Source organism: Esox lucius, chromosome 7 (assembly GCF_011004845.1).
Source record: "Esox lucius isolate fEsoLuc1 chromosome 7, fEsoLuc1.pri, whole genome shotgun sequence".
NCBI classification, from domain to species: domain Eukaryota; kingdom Metazoa; phylum Chordata; class Actinopteri; order Esociformes; family Esocidae; genus Esox; species Esox lucius.
The window spans coordinates 39,787,526-39,807,124 of record NC_047575.1 but is presented as its reverse complement, the minus strand read 5'-3'; the positions used below and the strand labels follow the sequence as shown (position 1 = coordinate 39,807,124).

Here is a 19,599-nt window from a genome sequence, read left to right as displayed (position 1 = left end):
AATACGGCCGATAGTAGAACCTCGGATTCAGGAGGAACAGTGTGGTTTTCGTCCGGGCCGTGGAACAATGGACCAGCTCTATACCCTCTACGGGGTGCTGGAGGGTTCATGGGAGTTTGCACAACCAATCCACATGTTTTGTGGATTTGGAGAAGGCATTCGACAGTGTCCCTCGCGGCATCCTGTGGAGGGTGCTTCAGGAATATGGGGTCCTGGGTCCTTTGCTAAGGGCTGTCAGGTCCCTGTACGACCAAAGCAGGAGCTTGGTCCGCATTGCCGGCAGTAAGTCAGACTTGTTCCCTGTGCATGTTGGACTCCGGCAGGGCTGCCCTTTGTAGCCGGTTCTGTTCGTAATTTTTATGGACAGAATTTCTAGGCGCAGCCAGGGGCCGGAGGGTGTCAGGTTTGGGGACCACACGATTTCCTCTCTGCTCTTTGTGGATGATGTTGTCATGTTGGCCCCTTCAAACCAGGACCTTCAGCATGCACTGGGACAGTTTGCAGCCGAGTGTGATGCAGTGGGGATGAAAATCAGTACCTCCAATCTGAGGCCATGGTCCTCAGTCGGAAAAGGGTGGCTTGCCCACTTCAGGTTGGTGGAGAGTGCCTGCCTCAATTGGAGGAGTTTAAGTATCTAGGGGTCTTGTTCACGAGTGAGGGAAGGATGGAACGGGAGATTGACAGACGGATCGGTGCAGCTTCTGCAGTAATGCGGTTGATGTACCGTTCTGTCGTGGTGAAGAAAGAGCTGAGCCGCAAGGTGAAGCTCTCAATTTACCGGTCAATCTACATTCCTACTCTCACCTATGGTCATGAGCTTTGGGTCATGACCGAAAGGACAAGATCCCGGATACAGGCGGCTGAAATGAACTTTCTCCACAGGGTGGCTGGGGCGATCCCTTAGAGATAGGGTGAAAAGCTCTGTCACCCGGGAGGAAGTCAGAGTAGAGCCCCTGCTCCTCCACATCAAGAGGTGGCTTGGGCATCTGTTCCGGATGCCTCCTGAACGCCTTCCCGGGAAGGTGTTCCGGGCCCGTCCCACCGGGAGGAGACCCCGGGGAAGACCTAGGACAGGCTGGAGGGTCTCCCGGCTGACCTGGGAACGCCTCAGTGTCCCCCCGGAAGAGCTAGAGGAAGTGTCTGGGGAGAGGGAAGTCTGGGCATCTCTGCTTAGACTGCTGCCCCGCGACCCGTCCCCGGATAAGCAGAAGAAGATGGATGGATGGACACCGAAACACAAAAACAGTCAGGACATGTTTATCTGTCTGGGAATGAAAGTCAAGGCAAAGAACAGTAGAACAACCAGACAGAACAATAACATTTCAACCTCTATCTTCATCACTATTAATATAGACAGACAGTAGAACAACCAGTAAGGACATTAACATTACAACCTCTGTCTTTATCACTATTTATATAGAGACAGACAGTAAAACAACCAGCTGGGACAATAAAATTACAACCTCTGTCTTCATCACTATTTATATAGAGACAGACAGTAGAATGACCAGACAGGACAACAACATTACCACCTCTGTCTTTATCACCATTTATATAGGGACAGAGTGGAACAACCAGACAGGACAATAACTTTAAAAGCTCTGTCCTCATATTTTTTTCATTATTGTTCTCAGGTCTTTCATAATGTATTTGCATGGTAATAGTTATTACTCACTGAGTAGTATTTTTCCAATTGTTTATCTTTGTTATCATCATTAATTTGATGCGCCTATGAAACAGTAAAGCCTTTAAAGTACAGATAGAGATAAGGTACAGAGGAAGGATCAAAGAAAGAGGTGCAGAGTGAGGGTGGGTGGAAGGAAAATGAGCACAGCCAGTCCAGCCAGGTGGGCATTTGCTCATCGACGCCACAGCTGACGTCAGGATCTCTCCTACCACAGTCTCAAGGTTCCTAATATAATATGGAGGTCTATTTGAGTCAGTTTGGGTCCTCAATCTGTCTGCAGCCCTGCTGGTTATCTTGCATGCGGTTGCTAAACACACCCACCACCCCCAGCCTCCACCCACCACCCCAGCCTCCAACCACCTACCCCAGCCTCCACCCAGTACCCCAAGCTCCACCCACCAACCCCGAGCCTCCACACACCACCCCAGCCTCCACCCACCTCCCCCAGCCTCCATACACCACCCCCAGCCTCCACACACCACCCCAGCTTCCACACACCACCCCCAGCCTCCAACCACGTACCCCAGCCTCCACCCACTACCCCAGCCTCCACCCACCAACCCCGAGCCTCCACCCACCTCCCCCAGTCTCTACCCACCACCCCAGCCTCCACCCACCTCCCCCAGCCTCCACCCACCACCCCAGCCTCACACCACCCCCAGCCTCCACCCACAACCCCAGACTCCACCCACCACTAAAATATACTAAAATTCAATTTATTTTGATGAATGAGACTTGATGACAGATTACCGTCTGATTTTGGTTGGACCACTACACCATTGGGAGATGATAGCGGCAGTGGTGGTTGAAATATATAAGCAGGGGAAAAAATATATTTTGTGAACTATAGGTTTTAATACATGATTAGATTAAACTTTATTGTCATTGAACATTACAAGTACAGTACAACAAAATGCTGCTAACGTCTAACCAGGAGTGCAAAGTACAGAAAAAGGACAGAATAAGTACAAGTATTTACAAGTATTAAGTACATGTACATTACAAGTGGAATGTGTAGATGTGCAATGAAGGCAAATGCAGTACAAATGGCAATACTAAATGTGCAATTAAGGCAAATAGATGAGGGCAAAATGTTAACAAGTATTAGGTATAGTGAATGTTACAAGTGGGATAATAGTTGTTTGGGTACAAATGGCAATGACTAAATGGCATTCTAGATGTGCAAACTTGGCAAATGAAGGAGTACTGTAGTAGCGTAACATGAGCAACCATGATGCAGAGATAGCAGCACTAAGGTCCTCGAGGTAGATGTGTGTATAAAAAATAAATAAATTCAGTGCATATGCAACTGAAATGCAGGCATAGCAGCGGTGAGGTTCCTGAGGTAGACACGTACCTGTAACCACAGAAGATTTCCATTATCAGGATTTGTCAGAGTAGTACAAGGGAGTAGTGCAACAAGGACCCTGAGAAGTGGGGGGCGTGGTAAGTGATGGGTCACAGAGTTCACAGAGTTCTCTGGGTCACAGAGTGCAGCAGGGTTACAGTGGACGGGAAGAAACTGTTCCTGAGCCTGCTGGTGTGGGATCCAAGAGACCTGTTCTGCACGACTGATAGTAGGAGGGCAAACAGTTTGTAGCATGGGTGTGAAGGGTCCCTGATGATCCTGCGTGCCCTGTGCAGACACCGCTTGGACTGGAGATCTGCCATGTCAGGTAGCTGGGCATCAGTGATGTGCTGGGCGGTTTTCACCCCTCGTTGCAGGGCCTTCCGGACGGCTATGGGGCTGCTGCTAAACCACCCGGTGGCACAGTGTGTCAGGATATTCTCGACTGAGCAACAGCAAAAGTTCCCAAGGATCTTGGAGGACAGGCAGGCTCTCTTCAGCCTCCTCAAAAAGTACAGGCGCTGCTGCGCATTTTTCACCAGGGCTGAGGTGTTGAGGGTCCAGGAGAGGTCCTTCGGAGTTGTGGACACCCATGAATTTGAAGCTGGACACACGCTCCACCTTAGTACCATCAACGAGGACTGGGGCGAGGCTGCAGCCTTTAGACTTCCTGTAATCCACAATGAGCTCCATGGTTTTCTTTGCGTTGAGGGCCAGACTGTCATCAGTGCACCATGCCGCCAGGCACTTGACCTCTTCCCTGTAGGCTGACTCGTCATTGTCACTAACCAGGTCTACCATCGCGGTGTCTTGGATGGTGTTGGAGCTGTGTCTGTAGGTCCTTCCAGCTCCATGAACAGAATCAAGAAATGGGACACAGGAATCACACTGGCCCCGAAACATTTCTACTATCCCCAGCCACAACACTTGTTTACCAGGGAAACAACATTGTTAGAGAGTCTATACGCCTTCCAGGGCAGTGTCGCACGGTATGACGCAGCAAAGTTTCTCAGTGTGAATCAAACATTTTATCTACATGTAATGTTAATTAAATGAAATTGTTCTCCCGACATTTGCTGCAGTCTGAATAGGCCCCGTAACAATAACAGAGAGGAAAGGCCATATGCTGAATCAGTGGGGAAGGGGGGGGGGGGGGGTACGGGAGTGTGATAATTAAGTGAAGCCTAAATGAGCGTAAAACAATGTCATGCTGAAACAGAGAGGCAAGTAGGGAGGGAGGAAGGATAGAGAGAAAATAGAGGAGTGAGGAGACTGAATGAGGCAGATAGGGTACAGACAGCCAGGAGAGATAGAAGGAAAACCTGAGCAAGCATAGATTAGAGCACAAAGACAGAGGGAAGGCCAGGTGAATAGAGCTGTAGACCTGTCTGGCTGTTTCTCTGTCAATCAGTTTCTCTGTCTGTCTGTCTGTCTGTCTGTCTGTCTATCTGCCTGTCTGCTTCTCTGTCTGTCTCTTTCTGTCTGTCTGTTACCCTGTCTGTTACTTTGTCCTTCTGCCTGTTTCTGGCTGTCTATTTGTCTGTCTGTTTGTCTGTCTATCTATCAGTTTCTCTGTCTGTCTGTTTCTCTTTCTCTCTGTCTGTCTGTCATTTCATGTGTTATTTGACTTGTGTGCTTTAGACTGTGTTCAACAGAGTTGTATTAAGTAAATATGGCCACATGCAGACAGCAACATGACAACTACTGTCAGTAATAACCTGTCAAAAGATAATAAAACACATCTGCTTCTTATATAGATATAGGTCAGGCATCTTTCTGCATAGTAGAAAGCAGATCTTTCTGCTGACCTTCTGACCAGTGTCAGACTATAGTTATATCACCTAAATATAGCAGCTACCATGAGAAGCCTGTAGATTCACTCATCCCAATGAACCACACTAATTTACGGCTAGAAATGTTTAGTATTAATCACTGCATTCTCTACCACAAAGTAGTCTGTCCTTCTTTGATGTTACGTACTATATTGCAATGCCATTTTAATATTTAAAGACATTTTGCAAAATCCCCAATGTACCTAACAGCATTACTGATCGTTAGACATCTCATTCAACATTCCCAGTCTCCAAGATACAAATAATTTAGTCTCTACTCTGTCAGGTAGATCTGCTGTTAGCGTCTTGTTTCTGGAACTTAGAGAAGCTCATGAAGCTGTTTGAGGACCTTAACACTGACATGCTTGCATATGATAAGTATTGTGTGTATTCCTGTAATTCAATTATTCAGCGCTCATCTTTCCAAAAGAATGCCTGATAAAATATGTAAAAATGTAGTGTGGAACCCAAGGTCTGTTTGTCTCTCTATGTGGGTGTGTGTTTGTGTGTGTGTGTGTGTGTGTGTGTGAAGTGAGCACATCTCAGATTTAGGGGGTAATAATAGTTGAGCAGTGTCCATGACCAAAGCCATTTAACTAGTATCTATCTCTCCCCTATCAGAACAACACATCCACTATGACGTCAGGCTGTTCCTAGGCAACTGAAGCACAGCATCATATAAACGAGTGTGTGTGTGAGGGAGTGCTTTTGTGAGTGTGTGCTCGTGTGTAATCACCAAGGAGAAGTTATAAATAGGATCTGTCAGAAGCAGTGACAGGAGGTCATATTGAATTATTGAATACTGAAGTCAATAGTCAGGAGCAGAGAGGCTGTTGGTATTCTGATATTCAGTAGGAAAACAAATCACATTCTCTCTTTCTGTGTTCACATTCTTATATCTTTCTTATTCCTATCTCGAGGTGGAGCAAAGCAGAGGAGAAAACAGAGTAGAACAGAGCAGGATAGAACAAAGCATGAAAAACCGAGCAGAATAGAACTGAACCGAGCAGGATAGAACAGCATAAGAACACAGCATAACAGAGCAGAGTAGAACAGAGATGAAACGAGCAGGGCAGATATCTCCTGTGGCTAAACAAACCCAAATGGAGAAGTGATTGCCATGCGCTGCAATATGTGGATCAATTTAATGTAGACCATGATCCCCTGTCCCTGGCCTCATAATGAGGAGTTAATAAGAAATTACAGCCCTCGTTCCATGTTTACTATAACAAGATAATGAAGCAGGTGTACACAAGAGAGAGAATGTGGTAAATAACTTGTTTTAGCACAGCTAAAATAAAATATATACATTACACAGGGACCTACAATGCCCCTAAAAGGCAACATGTTTGCTGTAGCCCCTGACCAACATACCCAATTTGCTGTCATCAAATTTGTTTTGCTTGAGTCACGTGTCCAATTGTTCTACTGTTATAATTTCATCGCTGTCTCAGTTTTGTTGATGAAGTGTAAATCTTATTTACTAAATATATACCCAGGCATTGAATAGTTACAGAAAGAGAATTTATTCATTTTACCTCATATAATATATATTTGTTCAATTCATTGCAATCATTTTTCTTAATAGAATGAATAGATAATAAGTACAGACGTTCACGACACAATACGATCACCACGCTACGGTGTCGTGTTAAAATGTACTCCCGACTGTCACAACTCTCCCGGTAATGTACAGTATGTAATGCAATAAGTATGTATGGAATTCATTACTGTGATTGCATTGCAATAAATGTACCAAACACTGCTCACCATATATAGCAGCTGCAGAGCTTAAAGGGGATTATGGGGAAAATATGTGACTACTAATGGAAGTACAATATTAGTTCCCTGTTTAAAAAGAAGATGGAGCCCACGTATTGACAGTCACATGACCAGCCTTACAGATCTACTGTTTAAGGTAATAATACTTAACTCCTTGGGGTTTTATTACCTTTTCAACACTAAAGTGCACTGCCTACATTTATTTTAGTTACTAGAACAATGCTCTTTGTATGCAGGGACCGCGTGCCTTCTCCTGAATGATTGGCCATCGTTACTCATTATAGTTTTAGGTAGGTGGTCGGTAATTTGTTTGATGATGTGTCCTCCTGACTTTGTTATGGATCACTACACTATTCCCTGTAGCCACACCTTGGTAACAGAACGCTGCACATCACTTTGTTGATAGTGGCAACGTCTTGTCTCATTACTAACAATGACCAGCGAATCCTCATGGCAAAACTAACCAATTAATAATATTGAAATGTATATATTTTTTTCCAAAAATGAATTAGACATTGTGTAAAACAGTCAATAGTTAAACATTTTGTAGGGATGCACCAATAAGTAAATTCTTGGCCGATACCAATAGCTGATATTCATGTACCACAGACTGGAAAAGTTATCATGGTAATGGAGACAAAAGCACATACGCGTCTGTCTGATACTGGTTGCTTAAAAGCCTACCGATTGCTGGCATCCCTAACATTATATATCCCTAACATTATATATCGGTGCACCCCTAACATTATAGATCGGTGCATCCCTAACATTATATATCGGTGCATCCCTAACATTATATATGAGTGCATCCCTAACATTATATATCGGTGCATCCCTAACATTATATATCGGTGCATTCCTAACATTATATATCGGTGCATCCCTAACATTATATATCGGTGCATTCCTAACATTATAGATCGGTGCATTCCTAACATTATATATCGGTGCATCCCTAACATTATATATCGGTGCATCCCTAACATTATATATCGGTGCATCCCTAACATTATATATCGGTGCATTCCTAACATTATATATCGGTGCATTCCTAACATTATATATCGGTGCATCCCTAACATTATATATTGGTGCATCCCTAACATTATATATCGGTGCATCCCTAACATTATATATCGGTGCATCCCTAACATTATATATCCCTAACATTATATATCCCTAACATTATATATCGGTGCATCCCTAACATTATATATTGGTGCATCCCTAACATTAAATATCGGTGCATTCCTAACATTATATATCAGCGTATCCCTAATGTTTTTAATTAGCCAGGAAAATTCAAAAAGCTACGAGACACATAGCGCTATTAGGTACAGTATAGATCACATGTTCTGGGACTCCTTCCTTGGCTGGCAATGATTGTGAGATTTGGTTGTTTCCCAACACCAGCTCAACCAACAGTCTCCTGCTTCTTTCATGGTGTCTATCCTTCTCTCTCCCTCCCTTTCTCTTTTTTCCATTCTCTCTGTCTCTTTCCCTCATCCTCAGTCTCTCTCCACTTTCTTTCCAGCCCTCTCTCAATCCCTCTTTTCCTCTCTTCTCTCCCTCTCTCTTTCCCTCTCCCTCACTCTCTCATTACTGACCAACTGAGTCTGGATTAGCCTCATTTAAAGGGGGATTGTAAATTCACTGTGGGATTACTTCAGGTTTACACACTGTAACCTTTAACCTATTCACTACCACACACACACACACACACACACACACACACACACACACACACACATACACATACATACGTCCATCCATCCATCCATCCATCTTCTTCCGCTTATCCGGGGCCGGGTCGCGGGGGCAGCAGTCTAAGCAGGGATGCCCAGACTTCCCTCTCCCCAGACACTTCCTCTAGCTCTTCCGGGGGGACACCGAGGCGTTCCCAGGCCAGCCGGGAGACATAGTCCCTCCAGCGTGTCCTAGGTCTTCCCCGGGGTCTCCTCCCGGTGGGACGGGACCGGAACACCTTCCCAGGAAGGCGTTCCGGAGGCATCCGAAAAAGATGCCCAAGCCACCTCAGCTGACCCCTCTCGATGTGGAGGAGCAGTGGCTCTACTCTGAGCTCCTCCCGGGTGACCGAGCTTCTCACCCTATCTCTAAGGGATCGCCCAGCCACCCTGCGGAGAAAACTCATTTCGGCCGCCTGTATCCGGGATCTTGTCCTTTCGGTCATGACCCAAAGCTCATGACCATAGGTGAGAGTAGGAACGTAGATTGACTGGTAAATCGAGAGCTTCGCCTTGCGGCTCAGCTCTTTCTTCACCACGACAGACCGATACATCGACTGCATTACTGCAGAAGCTGCACCGATCCGTCTGTCAATCTCCCGTTCCATCCTTCCCTCACTCGTGAACAAGACCCCTAGATACTTAAACTCCTCCACTTGAGGCAGGCACTCTCCACCAACCTGAAGTGGGCAAGCCACCCTTTTCCGACTGAGGACCATGGCCTCGGATTTGGAGGTACTGATTTTCATCCCCACCGCTTCACACTCGGCTGCAAACCGTCCCAGTGCATGCTGAAGGTCCTGGTTAGAAGGGGCCAACACGACAACATCATCTGCAAAGAGCAGAGACGAAATCGTGTGGTCCCCAAACCTGACACCCTCCGGCCCCTGGCTGCGCCTAGAAATTCTGTCCATAAAAATTACAAACAGAACCGGTGACAAAGGGCAGCCCTGCCGGAGTCCAACATGCACTGGGAACAAGTCTGACTTACTGCCGGCAATGCGGACCAAGCTCCTGCTTCGGTTGTATAGGGACCTGACAGCCCTTAGCAAAGGACCCAGGACCCCATATTCCCCAAGCACCCTCCACAAGATGCCGCGAGGTACACAGTCGAATGCCTTCTCCAAATCCACAAAACACATGTGGATTGGTTGGGCAAACTCCCATGAACCCTCCAACACCCCGTAGAGGGTATAGAGCTGGTCCAGTGTTCCACGGCCCGGACGAAAACCACACTGTTCCTCCTGAATCCGAGGTTCTACTATCGGCCGTATTCTCCTCTCCAGAACCCTGGCATAGACTTTCCCGGGCAGGCTGAGAAGTGTGATCCCCCTATAGTTGGAACACACCCTCCGGTCCCCCTTCTTAAAAAGAGGGACCACCACCCCGGTCTGCCATCCCAGAGGCACTGTCCCCGACCGCCACGCGATGTTGCACAGGCGTGTCAACCAAGACAGCCCCACAACATCCAGAGACTTGAGGTACTCAGGGCGGATCTCATCCACCCCCGGTGCCTTGCCACCGAGGAGTTTCTTGACCACCTCAGTGACTTCAGCCCGGGTGATGGACGAGTCCACCTCTGAGCCCTCATCCTCTGCTTCCTCAATGGAAGAAGTGACAGCGGGATTGAGGAGATCCTCGAAGTACTCCTTCCACCGCCCAACGACATCCTCAGTTGAGGTCAACAGCTGCCCACCTCTACTGTAAACAGCGTTGGTAGGGCACTGTTTCCCTCTCCTGAGGCGCCGGATGGTTTGCCAGAATCTCTTCGAGGCCAGCCGATAGTCCTTCTCCATGGCCTCACCGAACTCCTCCCAGGCCCGAGTTTTTGCCTCCACAACCACCCGGGCTGCAGCCCGCTTGGCCTGTCGGTACCCGTCAGCTGCCTCAGGAGTCCCACAAGCCAACCAGGCCTGATAGGACTCCTTCTTCAGCTTGACGGCATCCCTTACTTCCGGTGTCCACCACCGGGTTCGGGGATTGCCGCCTCGACAGGCACCGGAGACCTTACGGCCACAGCTCCGAGCGGCCGCTTCGACAATGGCGGTGGAGAACATGGTCCACTCGGACTCAATATCTCCAACCTCCCTCGGGATCCAGTCGAAGCTCTGCCGGAGGTGGGAGTTAAAGATCTCTCTGACAGGAGACTCGGCCAGACGTTCCCAGCAGACCCTTACAGTACGCTTGGGCCTGCCGAGTCTGTCCAGCTTCCTCCCCCGCCATCGGATCCAACTCACCACCAGGTGGTGATCAGTTGACAGCTCCGCCCCTCTCTTCACCCGAGTGTCCAAGACATACGGCCGCAGGTCAGATGAGACGACAACAAAGTCAATCATCGACCTGCGGCCTAGGGTGTCCTGGTGCCACGTGCACTGATGGACACCCTTATGCTTGAACATGGTGTTCGTTATGGACAAACTGTGACTAGCACAGAAGTCCAATAACTGAACACCACTCGGGTTCAGATCAGGGGGGCCGTTCCTCCCAATCACGCCCCTCCAGGTGTCACTGTCGTTGCCCACGTGGGCGTTGAAGTCCCCCAGTAGAACAATAGAGTCCCCAGTCGGAGCACTTTCCAGCACCCCTCCCAGAGACTCCAAGAAGGTCGGGTACTCTGCACTGCCGTTCGGCCCGTAGGCACAAACAACAGTGAGAGACCTATCCCCGACCCGTAGGCGCAGGGAAACGACCCTCTCGTTTACCGGGGTAAACTCCAACACATGGCGGCAGAGCTGGGGAGCTATGAGCAAACCCACACCAGCCCGCCGCCTCTCACCATGGGCAACTCCAGAGTGGTGAAGAGTCCATCCTCTCTCAAGGAGTGTGGTTCCAGAGCCCAAGCCGTGTGTAGAGGTGATCCCGACTACCTCTAATCGGAACCTCTCAACCTCACGCACTAACTCAGGCTCCTTCCCCGCCAGCGAGGTGACATTCCACGTCCCTAGAGCCAGTTTCCGTGTCCAGAGATCGGGTTGTCTAGGCCCCTGCCTTCGACTGCCGCCCGATCCTCTTTGCACCGGCCCCTTATGGTCCCTCCTGTGGGTGGTGAGCCCACGGGAGGGCGGCCCCACGTCACCCGTTCGGGCTGAGCCCGGCCGGGCCCCATGGGGGAAGGCCCGGCCACCAGGCGCTCGCATTCGAGCCCCAACCCCGGGCCTGGCTCCGGGGTGGGGCCCCGGCTGCGCCATACCGGGCGACGTCACGGTACTCAAAATTTTATTCTTCATTAAGGGGTTTTGAACATACATACGTGTCACAACCAAACAGTGGTGTAGTGGAGGTTAAACCAAGATAACTTACATTTTCTTTATTTTTTTAATACCCACCGAATATACATACATCTCCTCTCTAACAACCTCTATCTCTCCCTGTCCCCTCTCCCTCTACATCATCTCTCTACATCAACGCTATAACATCCTCTATCTCTCTGTCCCCTCTCCCTCTACATCACCTCTCCAACATCCTAAATCTCTCTCTGACCCCTCTCCCTCTACATCACCTCTCTAACATCCTAAATCTCTCTCTGTCCCCTCTCCCTCTACATCACATCTCTAACATCCTACATCTCTCTGTCCCCTCTCCTGCTACATCACCTCTCTAACATCCTACATCTCTCTGTCCCCTCTCCCGCTACATCACCTCTCTAACATCCTACATATCTCTCTGTCCCCTCTCCCACTACATCACTTCTCTAACATCCTACATCTCTCTGTCCCCTCTCCCTCTACATCACCTCTCTAACATCCTACATCTCTCTCTGTCCCCTCTCCATCTACATCATCTCTCTAATATCCTCTATCTCTCTGTCCCCAATCCTTCTACATCATCTCTCTAACATCCTACATTTCTCTCTGTCCCTTCTCCATCTACATCACCTCTCTAGCATCCTCTATCTCTCCCTGTCCCCTCTACATCACCTTTCTAACATCCTAAATCTCTCTCTGCCCCCTCTCCCTCTACATCACTTCTCTAACATCCTACATCTCTCTGTCCCCTCTCCCTCTACATCACCTCTCTAGCATCCTAAATCTCTCTCTGTCCCCTCTCCCTCTACATCATCTCTCTAATATCCTCTATCTCTCTGTCCCCTTTCCCTCTACATCACTTCTCTAACATTCTACATCACTCTGTCCCCTCTCCATCTACATCACTTCTCTAACATCCTACATCTCTCTCTATTCCCTCTCCCTCTACATCACTTCTCTAACATCCTACATCTCTCTGTCCCCTCTCCCTCTAAATCACCTCTCTAAAATCCTACATCTCTCTCTGTCCCCTCTCCCTCTACATCACCTATCTAACATCCTCTAACTCTCCCTGTCCCCTCTATATCACTTCCCAGACATCTTTCATCTCTCCTTGCCCGGTTCCCGGTTCCACTGAGAGAGCAGGTTCTGAGGTTCCACTGACAGAGCAGGTTCTGAGGCGGCCCATCCCAGCCCATCTGGCAGGCTGTTACTATGCCAACAGGGCCAATCGATCGCTGCAGGGCTATATATAGCAGAGTCCATAAAACCTCCAGTGACTGCCTGTGGCCAGCTGGACTGCAGTGCACTACATAGTGAATAGGGTGCCGGAGTAGTGGGCCAAACGTCCTCATGTGTACTACAGTCAACCCACTACTGTGGGAGGGTGACGGTAACTCTGGGCGACCAACCACAGGAGAACCGCTGTATTAAAGCCCAGTCTGATCCTGAGCAAATCCACAGCAAGAGATTTCTTAAGAAAACCTCGATCCGAGGGATTTCACAGAACATAATGTGATCCAAACACCGAAGTGACTGGTTGGCAGGCAACTTTCGGCCGTCTGTCTGACTGATTTTGGAATTAGCTGGCTGGCTGGCTGGCTGACTGGCTGGCTGGCTGGAAGCCTGGCTGTCTGACTGATGGATGTGCTGGCTGGATGGTTTTCTGTCTGTAGTGAGATGGGGTTGAGAAGCAAAGTCTTAAACTTGGATTTCAGTTATATTATGAGAAAGGCAGACACTGTAATGTTTGCTTCACGTTAACCTTGCTGTACAAATGGAACAAATGATTTAGATTCCTGTGTGTTGGCAGGGTGCCAGATATAAACCACTACCATACCGACTGAAAGAGAGAGAAATCTAATTTAGAAAGAAAGACAAACAAAGAGAGAAAATGGGGCTATTAAAAAAGGGAACAGAAAAGAGAGGAAGAGAGGAATAAAGAGAAAGAGAGTGTGTGAGGGTGAGAAGGAGAAAGGGTGAAAGAGAGAGAGTGCGAGAGAGAGAAACATTTGACGGGGATGTAACACAGCAAGGACACAACCCAGACACGATCCAATCACACACACCACCCAAACACATACTAGTAGCTGCACACCCACACACACGCAGGCACATGCACGCGACCCCAACGCGACCCTGTACACACCTGCTCTTTAGAGATCCCCACTATCTGATCTGGCTTAAACAGATGGTGTCTCCTCAGTTTACCTGTCTGAACTAAACCTGACAAGACGCCGAGCTCGCGCATGTTAATGTTATTATTTTGAGGAGAAGGGAGAGGAGGAGAGGAATAGAGGAGGGGAGGGGCAGACAGGAGAGGGGAGAGAAGCGTCGGTGGATGGAAAATGAAACATGTTGGCACAGTTAGTTATTTTAGTCTCTTCAGTGAGTCGATACAGGCAGATATTACAACTGCGTGGGTAGCAGCTCAGACACCATTCATACCTCCCTGTCTGTCTACCTCCCTGTCTGTCTACCTCCCTGTCTGTCCACCTCCCTGTCTATCTACCTCCCTGTCTGTCCACCTCCCTGTCTATCTACCTCCCTGTCTGTCCACCTCCCTGTCTGTCTGTCTACCTCCCTGTCTGTCTACCTCCTTGTCTGTCTACCTCACTGTTGGTCTTTCTGTCTGTCTGTCTATCTCCCTGTCTGTCTACCTCCTTGTCTGTCTACCTCACTGTTGGTCTTTCTGTCTGTCTGTCTACCTCCCTGTCTGTCCACCTCCCTGTCTGTCTACCTCCTTGTCTGTCTACCTCCCTGTCTTTCTACCTCCCTGTCTGTCTACCTCCCTGTCTATCTACCTCCCTGTCTGTCTACCTCACTGTTGGTCTTTCTGTCTGTCTGTCTACCTCCCTGTCTGTCTACCTCCCTGCCTGTCTGTCTGTCTACCTCCCTGTCTGTCTACCTCTCCGTTTGTCTCTCTCTACCTCTGCCTCTCACTGGTAAAATATATCCATGTCACCTTCTGAAATGTTTATTTGGTCTATCTGCCTCTACCTTACTATTTCCTCTCTCCATTTTACCAAATCTCTAAGTCCATTTGTGTCTATCTCCTTTTCAATGTCTATAAATGACACAACAACACTGTAGATAGACAGCAGAATAGATGGGGACTATAATCAATAATAACTGATTTGAGTTTTTGATTGAACAGAAGTCACTCTATCTGTTCTTTTGCTTTGCCTCCCTGGCAGTGACATCACAACGACTTGCAAAGCTGACGACTCACTTGACCCTATTCTACATCTAGGTCGTTCAGCCACTGCTCTTCTCCAGAGCAACTTACAGCAGTGAGTGCCAACTTCCGCTGCCGGAATCGAACGTGCACAATCCCTACGTTGAACGTGCATTGCTCTGCCAACTGAGCCACAAAGGACAACATGGGGTCATAATCAACTCAGCGTCGCACCAAATGACGAGGGCCAAACCCCAATGCCACAGTGAAGAACAGAGCAACAAACCCTGTGAGCTGTGATCGGGGGCAGAGCGGGATATCCTGTTGGTTACCTTCCATAGCAACAACCCAAATGGGAGCCAACATGCATCAACCGCCCACCTCCCATTGGACGTTCCGAGTAGTGCACAGCGCATGACAAAACATCGCCTCTCACTTGCTTCAAACATTCACACACACACTCAAACATTGTGGGCCAACGCTCCTCCTCTCACCTGTTTTCCCTCTAGGGTGTAGATCCTCTTGACCACTCCAGAGTCCAGTTTGATGGCCTCCGTGATGTCGTTCAGGACCTGCTCGTACGAATGAGCCGTCTTCTTGTTGAGCAGGATGCGTACGGCCTTCCTGGGCCTCACGCCGCTTCGCACCATTGTCACCAGCTTGGGCCGGATGAAGTCCCGCACCCCCTGATCCCGGTTTTCGGGGGGCCCCGCTTTGGAGCTGGCCAGGGATGGGGGCCCGCGGGCAGCTGCCGAGGACAAATTCCTCACGTTCACCGACCAGTTGGGGTTTACGTTTTTGGTGTAGTCGAGCTTCTTGAAGACCTCGATGGAGCCACAGACGTAGCTTTCACCTACAGAGGGTGAGCAGGGACACGTGGGGTCACCTCTGCTCCTTTAAGGGCATTTCAGAGAGCAATTTAAATAATTCACTATCTTCCCATAGCTGAAACACAATGCGGAAATTTGGATTTCAACTGGCAACTGTTTTGACCTGTCATAGCCAGAGTGAATACATTCTAATGTTCATTTCCATTTTAATTTTTTTTACATTACTATTTCTTTATTATGGGGGTGGGGGTGAACACACTTTGACAGAGAGAGAACTTCACATACCAGAAAGAAACAGGGATTTCTGAAAAAAAATATTAACTCTTTATATTACCCTCTACCAGTTGGTCGATGCTGGTTATCTTTTTGGTTCCGTCCACGGAATAGATGGTTCGGACGCCCTGCGGGAGGTTCACATTGTCGGAAAGGGAGCGGGTCAGGTCCGCCAGAAGCGCGTCAAACGACCGGAACCTGTCCACGGAAATGGCGTACACTATCCCGTTAAAGTAGCGATCCCCATTCCGGTAGAAGCGCACTTTCTTGGCCTTCTTCTCCGAGCTGAGGGCCTTCAGGGTCCTGGTTCGGTAAAGGCTGCAGTGGGCGCTATGTGCCGGGCTGGTCACACCGTTCAGCTTGCCACCTCCTCGGCTGTGTCTCCGAGACTTATCCCGCTCGTCGAAATGCTCCATCTCAATGGTGCTGCCGAAGGTCAGAAGAACGGCTGTACTATCTAAAGGAATAGAACGATAGGCAGATCTAAAACTTGAAAAAGTCGAAGCTGTAATGACGAACGTGATGTGCCAAAATAATGTCCAACAAGCGTTTCAGTTGCAATTAACCGGTTTGTCCTGCAACAGTCTGCTAGCCAGAGCTGCTGTCCGCAGTCTCAAAATAACTTGTTAATGACAGATTATGTTATCTAAGCCCTGGTCAGTATAGTGGGCAATGGACAGCATAGTACATGGTACATCGTAGCAAAACAGAGGCAACTGGATGACAGATCATGGCCATGTGCTTTCAGGTGCTTTATAAATATTTAAAAGCTGCGCACAGAGAAACACAAGTCCAGAGATGAATAATGCGGAGGTCTGATCTTCAATGCACGTAACTAGTCTGCTGTTTACAAAGAAATTAAATGTCACAATTCTTACAAAAACATTTTTCAAAAGAGACTGATAATTCAACACATTTCTCAATGGCACATTTCAATGAAAAATATGAGGAATTAACATAATGAATTTCAGACTGCTCAATAACCGATATGGAGACCACGACCGTAAAATGACACATTTCCAAATATAGCCCTAAGCAAAGATAAACATCGAGGCGCAGTTTCTGCAGATTTCTTAATGTATTTATTGTTTCATAGTTTGCTTCTTACCTACAAGGCTTACTAAGGATTCTGTCACCTCCAGACTTGCTGAGTTTAAGCTACCTCCCCACAGAAAAATTATTGGTTTTAGTAAACAGTAGCCAGAAGCTCGGACCGTTGCCTGGTTCCTGATGGCTAACAGACACCGCAGCTTTAGCAGAGCAGCGCAGACCCGTACCTTTGTTGTCCCCGGGATCTTTCCTCCACTACAAGTAGTGCGTGTGTGTGTTTGTGTTTGGGGGCGTGAGAGAAACAGAGAGAGAGAAAGCGTGGAGGCTGGGTTAGGCTAGGCAGCTGCTCGCTCGATACCCCTCCCTCGTCGTGCCGTGATTTTCATTGAGCTGTCTCTCTTTGAGATGCAGTCACACACCTCTGGCTCGTGCTACTGGCCCCGCAACGCCTCAGCAGCTGCAACCCCCCCCCCCCCCCCCCCCCCCCCCCCCCCCCCGACACACTCATACACACACACAGGGCTCATAGACACGCTCGTGCTGCCATGGGGCACAGCTGTAAGAGGGTTTACCTTTAACAGTTATTCAGTTAGAAACGTGTGGGTGTAAGTGTCGCGTGTGTGTTTCATGACCAAAACCTCCCCAAATATCAGAAAGGCGTGAGTAATGGGTAAGTAGGAATCCTCCTTTTAGAATTGGGGTTAAAGTTAGGTATTACATGTTAAGGTTAGAGTTAGGATCACTTGAAGGTGCAGGGGATTGAATATGGAAAAGCTGACACATTTATGAAACCACATTTACAATGTCAGTATAGATGCTATGAGATTAACAGTTATGTTTTGTGTAACTGCAGCTATTTAGATTACAGTGTGGAGGTGGCTTGAACTGAAGGGCTTTTTCTGGTGAGGCAGATGGTCAAAACAGTGAAGGAGGACTGAGGGAAGTTGAGAAAGATGGAAAGGAGAGCTTGAGATGGAGAGGAAACAGAGGGGGAAATGAAGAGGAGAGGGAAGGGAAACAGAGAAAGAAAGAGGGAAACAGATTGGACAGAAAGAGAGAGGGCATTACCAAACATGTCCACCTCTTAGTAGGTAGGTGGCACTGACAGTGAAGAAATACGTTTTACCCACGTCTGTTCATGTTATCAGCCCACTGCTACAGCAGGGCCTACACACAGTCAATTATAGGACATTACATTAGAAGGCTTTTATGAAGAACAATACCTACCTCACTCTCTGCAGTTGCTCGTCTTGCCATATGCCATCTTAAAATAATGTAGTGAATGCTCTTTTCATTCCATCGGTTGCGTAATGTAATGGATGCTCTTGCCATGCCATTTTACAATAATGTAGTGAATGCTCTTTACATTCCCTCTTATAAAAATGTAGTGAATGATGTTGACATTCCCTCTTATAAAAATGTAGTGAATGATGTTGTCAAATTAGACATGTCCTCCTTTTTGTCTTCTATCCATTATCCATCTCTATTCGTCCATCTCTACCAGTATTTTTCCAAGTCGCCACTGATCCCTCTGTGCCACTCCTGGACCGTCTGGGTCATCTAGAATAAGTCCGGAAGGGCTGGTCATACCCCAGTGGTTTCTGTATGCAGGTGCCAGAAGGTCCCCTCAATACACACCAGAAAACCAATACACACGATGCCAACTGACATGATACAGAGGACATGGAGTGGAGACCAATGGTCTTCAAGGGGTGGTGAAGATCTCACTGGAGCTCTAGGAGAAAAGGAATTGCAATAATAACAAATGTTTTTTTCTGTTAAAGTAGTGGTGCATGGAAGAGTGGGCCAAATATCCGCCTCAAGCTGATCAATAACTACAGGAAACGTTTAAACGCAGATAACTCATTTTCGAGTGTAAAGGAGCAAAAAACTAGAATCACCAAAGTGTGAAACGATTCATTAAAACATTATTAAATATTGATGTCATTTTTGTATAAAGGTATCAGTAGGACATTCACAGCCAGTGTTGTCTCCTGTCCTGGCATGAGCTGTGTTGCATATTAGAGTAAATAATAACAACAAAAAGTGATTTACAGCATGTTAGATTCGATTGTGTGGAAAATAAGGCAGAGGTCCAGCTGTGTGTTTGTGTGTCTGAGTCAGCAAAAGGCAAAGCCCTGACCGGTCAGGTCAGAAGAGGACAGAATCTAATCCACGAGACCAGCGATGTCTAGAAAAATGTGAGAGTGCACGTGTGTGTGTTTGTGCCTGTTTGTGTCTGTGTGCCTGTCCTCCCTAAGGCCTTCAGAGTGTTCTCATGCAATTCAGTGATCAGCAAAGGCTCACTGAATTAGCAGTTGTGGTCCATTCTGATTCCCTGCAACAATGACTGATTAACACAGATGAGGCAGATTATGAGTCACCACGATCCAAACAAACAGCAACCAGAAAATTGAGCGACGAAGCTAATCCGAACACTGTGAGCGTAGGGGGCACGTCCTAAATGTGGTGAAAAGAAGTGCGCTGACGTTTGATTGGGCTTCGAAAGGTAATGGACTCTTGCATCTCTATCTGGCACAGCAAAAAGAAAGCGGGACAGCCCTCTGAGCTTTGCTCCTCTCAGGGTTTCTTCTTAGGCTCCTGTTTCTAGGTAGTTTTTCCTAGCCGC

General features: G+C 47.8%; 1 protein-coding gene across 4 annotated transcripts in view; it reads right to left on the bottom strand.

Moving 5' to 3' along the window:
- The window catches only part of dclk1a (doublecortin-like kinase 1a), an 83,170-nt gene extending 65,831 nt beyond the window's left edge, over window positions 1–17,339 (bottom strand). For 2 of the 4 annotated variants that reach the window (XM_029121041.2, XM_034293127.1), the window contains exons 1-3: window positions 17,029–17,129; window positions 15,982–16,377; window positions 15,312–15,670 (exon numbers count right to left, since the gene is read on the bottom strand). In XM_029121041.2, the coding sequence (XP_028976874.2) occupies window positions 15,312–15,670; window positions 15,982–16,336 (714 nt within the window). In that variant the 5' untranslated portion in view covers window positions 16,337–16,377; window positions 17,029–17,129. Of the gene's footprint in view, window positions 1–15,311; window positions 15,671–15,981; window positions 16,542–17,028; window positions 17,130–17,197 lie in introns of those variants that run through there. The other 2 variants (XM_013134662.4, XM_034293125.1) reach the window with 2 other exon arrangements.
- Between the last annotated feature and the right edge of the window lie 2,260 nt (window positions 17,340–19,599).